General features: G+C 48.5%; 3 protein-coding genes across 3 annotated transcripts in view; 2 read left to right on the top strand and 1 right to left on the bottom strand.

The window, feature by feature from the left end:
* Window positions 1–1,384, bottom strand: part of Pmar_PMAR024880 (hypothetical protein) — a gene marked incomplete at both ends in the record, with an annotated part of 1,756 nt that extends 372 nt beyond the window's left edge. Inside the window, 6 exons of the mRNA XM_002773555.1 lie at window positions 264–370; window positions 418–557; window positions 607–840; window positions 887–1,005; window positions 1,052–1,138; window positions 1,332–1,384. Of these exons, the coding sequence (XP_002773601.1) occupies window positions 264–370; window positions 418–557; window positions 607–840; window positions 887–1,005; window positions 1,052–1,138; window positions 1,332–1,384 (740 nt within the window). The remainder of the gene's footprint in view (window positions 1–263; window positions 371–417; window positions 558–606; window positions 841–886; window positions 1,006–1,051; window positions 1,139–1,331) is intronic.
* Window positions 1,385–2,507: 1,123 nt separating this feature from the next.
* Pmar_PMAR024879 (hypothetical protein) lies at window positions 2,508–3,154 on the top strand (the record flags this gene model as incomplete). Its single annotated transcript, XM_002773554.1, has 2 exons — window positions 2,508–2,619; window positions 2,769–3,154. The coding sequence occupies 2 exons, from the start codon at window positions 2,508–2,510 to the stop codon at window positions 3,152–3,154; spliced, it is 498 nt and encodes a 165-aa protein (XP_002773600.1).
* Window positions 3,155–7,314: 4,160 nt separating this feature from the next.
* Window positions 7,315–8,415, top strand: part of Pmar_PMAR024878 (hypothetical protein) — a 2,240-nt gene continuing 1,139 nt past the window's right edge. The window contains exon 1 of the mRNA XM_002773553.1: window positions 7,315–8,275. Within this exon, the coding sequence (XP_002773599.1) occupies window positions 7,332–8,275 (944 nt within the window). The 5' untranslated portion in view covers window positions 7,315–7,331. The remainder of the gene's footprint in view (window positions 8,276–8,415) is intronic.

The raw sequence follows: 8,415 nt of genomic DNA, 5'->3' as shown, positions 1-8,415 counted from the left end.
TCTAGCAAGGCCTCTCCAATGAGGTCATCATCCGATGCTGCGTCCCAATCGTACTTATAGAGAGATTCGGTGGTCATTCACACAAGTGCCGAAGCGAGCGACTGCTAACGATGTGGTTACAACTTATATGATGTAAAACTCGCTGAGAAGAAAAGTTCCACTTCTGATCACGACATATCTTAGGTTGATCGTGGTAAGATTCAAAGTATGTCCGCTTGAGTACCACAACTTGATTGACCTATGCGATGCCCCCCAAGCCTTACATCTGAATCTTCATAGTTTGGCAGGGCACATTGACGACCATAGTAGAGCACTCGTGGTTCCATACAGGGGACAGCGTCTTCTTACATATCGGGGAGCGTCGTGATATCTGCTGATGGAGTGGTATGTGAAATACGTCAAATCTCGGTTGCCTACGTTGTCGCTCATGAGCTTGACCACACAGTAGGGATCGGAGCTTGTAGCCTTTCCAACTATATTAGAATCAGCGGCCTTCAGGCCCGAAGCCTCTATGATGGTCACGTTGAGGAGAGCGTACAAGTCCCAACCGAATTTCACTGCAGCAGAAGATCATCAAACAGAGCCAAGCGGAGAACACATTATCACGTGTGGGGTCATTCATATCCAGCAAGCCCCCTCCCTCGTTAGAATCAAAGCTACCAACTAGTCTTGTAAACTGTCCAACTTTGCCGATGCCAGCCCCTGCAATGCTAGCGGCCTCTCCGACCGCCCCAGTGGCAACCGACCCCACGGCCCCGACCGCCCCAGTGGCCGCCGACCCCACTGCCCCTACCGCTCCAGCTGTCTCTTTCACGGCCGACTTTCCAATGTGGCCAACAGCTGAAGAGAGGAAGAAGTATTGACCGATTGTAGAAGTACTGACCACCTTTGGCTGCATCACCAAGCTTTGAGAAAGGCGCCATGATGACGCTCCTTTTACCATCGGTTTCGCCCTTGGTCTGCGGGCTGGGAGTCTTCGTTGGAGTTATAGCGTCTCCAGTGCAACTATGGAAGGTCAACTGATCGTGATTTGAAGGAGGAGTGGTATTACGCTTTGCATTTCTTGGTACCAATGAATCTCCCACTGGCCAAACAGTCGCCACAGATTGTCTTCCCGCATACCTTACATACGTAGGTCCTGAGCACAGCAGCCGAGTTGATCGAGGTGTGGTACGACTTCGAATTGAAAAAAACCCGACATCGCCACTAAAGCCTATCTCCTGATGTAAATCGATTTCGAAGCGGATTTTAAAATTCCTTATCGCATCCACCTCGAGAGGAGGCCTTGAGCGGTATTGAGTTCGGATAAGTCATCCCCCGACCAGTACTACTTGTTCCCCTCAGCTCCACACAGCTCACATTTCGTTCCAGGTGTTACAGCCATTACAATGTTACGGAAAATTACAGTGCTTGGCAATAATCACGCGTGCACGGTTATCGATCACAATGGCGCGCGCGGTTGCAATTATACGTTTCCCTAAATCTTGCTGCGTAACTGCGCTGATTATGGGGTCTCTCCGCATTCATTATGGATACCGCCTTGTGTAATGTAGCTCATTATAGTGGTATGCCTGAACCCAGTTACTGTTGTATAGGAGTGTCAGTGTCCTCTCCTCGTCTTTCCCCCCTCAGGTACTACTACCTCCGTCGAACTCCTCTACACGTCCTGCCTTGTGTCGTAGGGCTGCTACCTGTGCTGGGTCTGTTAGTGGTCATGCTTGACCAGTGTAACCATTCATATGTCACTTCACCATGTTAACGATATGTTGTTTCCATGTCGAGACTTTGGTTCAACTAGTGTCCTCAGCTCCTCCCCAGAATCCCTCTCTAGGTCTGTGTGCTACCCTTTCCCCTTGGGTATTACCTCTAGAGAGGCCTCGTGCTTGTCTTGTGTTCTCCCTCTCAATGCGATATTCTGGACTCTTTATGTCTGTGCTCTTTTTCACTTTATCCTGTCAACGGTCATTCCCTCCAGTGGTCCTTTGTGATTAATCTCATCCTAGTACCGTGATCCACGAACATGTTAAGCACTGTTCCCTTTCACCACAGTTTCTCATTACCAATTGTGAGTGAGTTGTTGTGGTAGTCTCCTAGGAGAGGGGTGATAGGCCCATTGGGTGTCACCAGTAGGTATTGGTGTCTCATTAGCCCCAATAGTGTTGTGTGGGTAAGGGCATTACTACCACGACGAGATATTCATTGGGGCCACCTTTCGAACCAGGACCAACCCATTGCACACGAGTATCGGTTAGAGAGTGACTGTCGTATGGCTACTACTAGTACCAGAATCGCAGAGAATCGCATTCTCTTCTACTACTGCTTCCACTGAATGCTCTGGTCCGTTGGTCGAAGGGGAGTGCCACCTCATAGGCCCTGAGGGGTCTATTAGTGTTGGTGAACCCATCCAGAGGGGCAGTGGCATCCTCGATGTGGTGAAGTTCTTGTCGGTATCACGGCGGTCGTTGCAACACTTACATGTACTCTCGCAAGGGGCATGTGTGGCCATGATGGAGGTCTATAATGCATCTGTCATTTCTGATGATAATAGCGACAAATTGAAGGCCGAGGAGGCCCTGAAGGAGCTGTTGGACAAGTACGCTGAGTTGACTAAAGAAACCAGTGAAGGACCTGTGCAGACGTGGTGCTGATAGCTACGCCATCCTTACGCCGTTCTTACTGCAAATATTAGCAAAGGCCTGAGGGTTAAGTTTGTCACGGCCCTGAAACATCCTGCAGTAGCTTGTTGGTTGAGACACACGAATTAACAGACTTCGACTCCAAGACCTGTTGGAATCGTCTTGAATCCACCATCCCCAAGAGGTCCATTCATGCGTGGGTGAAGGATGCGGTCACTCCCGATGACGTCGCCGTGGTGGACCTGGATGCTCTCACTGATGCGGGGTCCCTGAGCGCTGCTCTAAAACTGTCCAGTCCATGGTATATCGGCGGAGAAAACCTCTCCAACTTGGAAAATTATGGGATATTCAACCCCGATACCGAATCTATGAGCCTGACCAATCTTCCGGTTAGGAGATGGGTCGGCAAGAATAAGATCAAAACTGGTGTTGTTCGAAATGCCGCTCAGAATGGATACGCCGGGCATTTCCATGGTTCGAATGTTGACCCTCGTACCTTCCTTGCCTTTCATGAGTAATAGCCTCACGTTTTGAATTAGTTACTGAGACATGAACTCTACGGAACGAGTGGACGTTTATCAGTTCGATGAGTCCATCCTTCGCCTCCTGTACGAGGATTTTCGTTGGGATCTCAGATGTCTTGACATGAAGTCATTTGTCCATTTTTTGAATGAAAGAGCAAACTCTCCCGGTTACATTGAATACTCGTCGGAGTCGAGTTGAATTGAGGTCGCGTCTAAATTGGTTAACCCTCCGAGTCACTTCCTCCCTGGGCGCCTCCAACTTGGGAGTCCCAAATCGCTCAAGTTGTGTGTTTCCGAGAACCAGGCTTCACCTTGCCTGACATTCAGAACAGAACCTCGGTCTAACTCGAGAAGTATCGGACCAGAGCTACATCTTGCAGACACTCAACGGATTGCACACTAGTAAGCAGATGACAAGCAATCGGGTGTATTATGGCTTATTAGAACGATCTCACCGAGCGCTCACTGAGGATGTTCATGTTGGGCGGATATCCATCGGGTGAGCTGAGACGTTCGCACTCAAATGCTCCGAAACCCTTCTCGGAACCAGATGAATTCAACATAAGTTATTGAATTGGAGAAAAGTATATCTTCAGTTCCAAAGCCCGGAAGTCGGTCTCCATAGCCGATGCATAAGTTATTTATTCTTCATAATTCAATAGTATTCATGCGAATGGTTGAGGGAAAGGTTCATATTCGTGATGAATATCACGCCAAGGCCATGGAGGCCGCGATAGTATTCCTCTCAATATAATTGCATCTGTCCCTTCATTGGGGTATTTCTGGTATTGGAATGTCTACCATACCATCCGGATATCTAATTGGTGAATGAAGGGGCCGCTATGCCTATGGACTATACCACTGACAAATCTGTTTGGTGGATAGGGGGCCACTATGCCTATGGACTATACCACTGACAAATCTGTTTGATGGATAGAGGGGCCACTATGCCTATGGACTATACCACTGACAAATCTGTTTGATGGATAGAGCGGCCACTATGCCTATGGACTATACCACTGACAAATCTGTTTGGTGGATAGAGGGGCCACTATGCCTATGGACTATACCACTGACAAATCTGTTTGATGGATGGAGGGGCCACTATGCCTATGGACTATACCACTGACAAATCTGTTTGATGGATAGAGGGGCCACTATGCCTATGGACTATACCACTGACAAATCTGTTTGATGGATAGAGGGGCCACTATTCCTATGGACTATACCACTGACAAATCTGTTTGGTGAATGGAGGGGCCGCTATGCCCATGCACTATACTACTGACTAATCTACTTGGTGAATGGAGGGGCCGCTATTTCCATGCACTATACTACTGACAAATCTACTCGGTAAATGGAGGGGCCGCTATGCCCGCGCACTATACTACTGATAAAGCTACTTGCTAAATGGAGGGGCCGCTATGCCCGCGCACTATACTACTGTTAAATCTACTTGGCAAATGGAGGGGCCGCTATGCCCGCGCACTATACTACTGACGAATCTACTTGGTAAATGGAGGGGCCGCTATGCCCACGCACTACACTACTGACAAATCTACTTGGTAAATGGAGGGGCCGCTATGCCCGCGCACTACACTACTGACAAATCTACTTGGTAAATGGAGGGGCCGCTATGCCCGTGGACTATACTACTGAAAAATCTACTTGGTGAATGGAGGGGCCGCTATTTCCATGCACTATACTACTGACAAATCGACTCGGTAAATGGAGGGGCCGCTATGCCCGTGGACTATACTACTGAAAAATCTACTTGGTGAATGGAGGGGCCGCTATTTCCATGCACTATACTACTGACAAATCTACTCGGTAAATGGAGGGGCCGCTATGCCCACGTACTACACTACTGACAAATCTACTTGGTAAATGGAGGGGCCGCTATGCCCGCGCACTATACTACTGATAAAGCTACTTGCTAAATGGAGGGGCCGCTATGCCCGCGCACTATACTACTGTTAAATCTTCTTGGCAAATGGAGGGGCCGCTATGCCCGCGCACTATACTACTGACGAATCTACTTGGTAAATGGAGGGGCCGCTATGCCCACGCACTACACTACTGACAAATCTACTTGGTAAATGGAGGGGCCGCTATGCCCGCGCACTACACTACTGACAAATCTACTTGGTAAATGGAGGGGCCGCTATGCCCACGCACTACACTACTGACGAAGCTATTTGGTGAATGGAGGGGCCGCTATGCCCGCGCACTATACTACTGACAAATCTACTTGGTGAATGGAGGGGCCGCTATGCCCGTGGACTATACTACTGAAAAATCTACTTGGTGAATGGAGGGGCCGCTATGTCCATGCACTATACTACTGACGAAGCTACTTGGTAAATGGAGGGGCCGCTATGCCCCCGCACTATACTACTGATAAATCTACTTGGTAAATGGAGGGGCCGCTATGCCCACGTACTACACTAGTGACAAATCTACTTGGTAAATGGAGGGGCCGCTATGCCCGCGCACTATACTACTGATAAATCTACTTGGTAAATGGAGGGGCCGCTATGCCCGCGCACTAAACTACTGACAAATCTACTTGGTAAATGGGGGGGGCACTATGCCCACGCGCTACACTACTGACAAATCTGTTTGGCGAATGGAGGGGCCGCTATGCCCATGCACTATACTACTGACTAATCTACTTGGTGAATGGAGGGGCCGCTATGCCCGTGGACTATACTACTGAAAAATCTACTTGGTGAATAGAGGGCCGCTATGTCCATGTACTATACTACTGACGAAGCTACTTGATAAATGGAGGGGCCGCTATGCCCGCGCACTATACTACTGTTAAATCTACTTGGCAAATGGAGGGGCTGCTATGCCCGCGTACTATACTACTGACGAAGCTATTTGGTGAATGGAGGGGCCGCTATGCCCGCGCACTATACTACTGACGAAGCTATTTGGTGAATGGAGGGGCCGCTATGCCCGCGCACTACACTACTGACGAAGCTATTTCGTGAATGGAGGGGCCGCTATGCCCGCGCACTATTCGCCCGCTCTGAGTAAAACTAAGTTCCCTGCTAGATCGACTATGCCACCATTGAGATATGTCGCACTCGTTCGATAGCGCAATCTACTCGACTGAATCACTTTTGCTCACTTCAATTTAATGATTGGCAAAGTTGTGTCAAGAGGCATAATCTTCTGGATCCGGGAGAGGTTTGCACGCATATACAACTGTCTCGTAGTTGCGGCACGCTGCAACATCGCGCGCACCGCAGGGATAGCCAATGCACTGAGGTCTTTAAGTATCTTGGGTAGTTATGATTCGGTTTGGCTACCGCTGACCGGTAATAGCTCTCACTTTCGCCTCTCCCTGCACGACCTACCCGCACTCATAGCACCGGTTTCCTCTTCCTCTCCTGCATTCCGCCAAGTATTGGATCACTGGCTGTTGTTACCATGACCAGTAATCTCTATAGGATGTTATATCTCGCTTCTTATATGCTATAGTGAAGCATCAGTCGAGCATTATGTCTCTTCAGCTGAGTCTCTCTGTCTGCACCACTGTGACCCTAGCATCCCCACTCATCTATTCAGCGTGAGTAACTGAGAACGATTATTCTTGCATTATTGATCTTTGTTGCGAACTTCAGGCATTAGCTATGCCTCTACACTGTTGCATGCAGATACAGAAGGTTTTTTCTGGGCCTTGGCTAAGTTGTAACTGGGAGTCAGCCATGGCATTCAACTCATTCTACGAGGGGGAAAACTTTGCGCTTACGTGCCGCACCGCACGCATGAACATCAACAATGGATAGTGATATCAAATAACCCACTACACAGAGATAGAAGATAAGATACAGCGGGGCGTAGTATTGTCGAACGGAATGGTAGATGGTACAACTCACTTTTTATACGATAGCGCGATTATATATTACGTACAGAGACAGTGTATTGCGTTGAGCTGCTAGCTCAAGAGTCATGCGCTATCATGCTAGCGTGTACTAGTAGCGGCATATGGTCGGTCAATAATGCAGTCATAACGACATTTTCTGATGTTTGTAGGGTGATCAATTTTCCGGATACAGCTTTCTTGTTGTTAGAGTCTCTGGTGAAAGATGTTGCATTATTAGTATAGCTGGAAGGAATGTTTGGGTCGAGTTTGCTCTCTTAGTTCTTGTCAACCACCATGTCTGGGAACAAATATCTCATGTTTAATCTAGCGGCAGTTGCAACAGCGGCCCCCTTTCTTGCCAAGCATCAGTCTGTGGGTGGTAAAGTGTCTATAACCATTGCTACTATCAACGATGTCTATTCAATGTATGCCCGTCCAATGTCTGGGAATGGTTATTACTTTGAGGGTACTCCTTCTGAGCAGTTTTATTCGATCTGTGAGAAGGATGCTGACACTTGTTATGGTACGGCTGGTGCGATGGGCATGCCCGAAGCTTCTGTTGATAAACTGTATAATATCGATCTATCAGCCACCGGTGGTAAGGTGATGACCAAGGAGGACAGTGGTTGTGTGGATCCTTCTAAGTTCGATGACATGGTTCGTGATCCTTCATCTGCATGGGGTAATACGGCCCAAATGGCAGGCACCTATAAGTACCTTGGTCTGACTGCCGATACTGATGAGTATATCAGCATGCTCCCCGGCGATTTCGTTGCTATGTCTTACCTCTCCTCCATCACGTATGGTCAGCATATGGTGGATATGATGAACGCTGGTGAGGTTGACTTGGTGGCATTTGGGAATCATGAATTCCAGTTCAAGAATAAGTGCCCTCCTGCAGACCTCGGTAACCATCCCGAGTATAACGATGTGTGTGTTGCATGGAATATGGCCACTGGCAACTTCCTCTACCTCAGCAATAACGTCTTTGAGGATGCTAAGAAGACCAAGCTATTCGGTTCTACTCTGAAGGTCCCTGATGAGATCTCATTTGTCAATGCCACCGTGCCAAAGAACAAGAAGGTCTTTAATGAGGAGACCAGCTACTACGCTCCCTCTGGTGACTACTGGTTCAAGATGATCAAGGGCAAGAAGGTTTGCTTCACTGGCACCACTGAGACTTCGGCCGCTAGTGATATTGCGGGGAAGAGTAACGTGTGGTTTTCCGATATGATGGAGTCCGCAGTCGAGCTGCTCGCAAGATGAATGAGATGGTTGCAACTTGGTTATCATCCTCACTCATCAGCGTGAGGGTTATGATGTCTCTTATGGAGAAGCTGTTGTGAAGAGGCATCAGATCGATGCTATCATTGGTGCC

This window comes from Perkinsus marinus (genome assembly GCF_000006405.1).
Source record: "Perkinsus marinus ATCC 50983 genomic scaffold scf_1104296958752, whole genome shotgun sequence".
NCBI classification, from domain to species: domain Eukaryota; phylum Perkinsozoa; order Perkinsida; family Perkinsidae; genus Perkinsus; species Perkinsus marinus.
The sequence above is the reverse complement of the archived record's forward strand: the minus strand, read 5'-3'. Positions and strand labels throughout refer to the sequence as shown.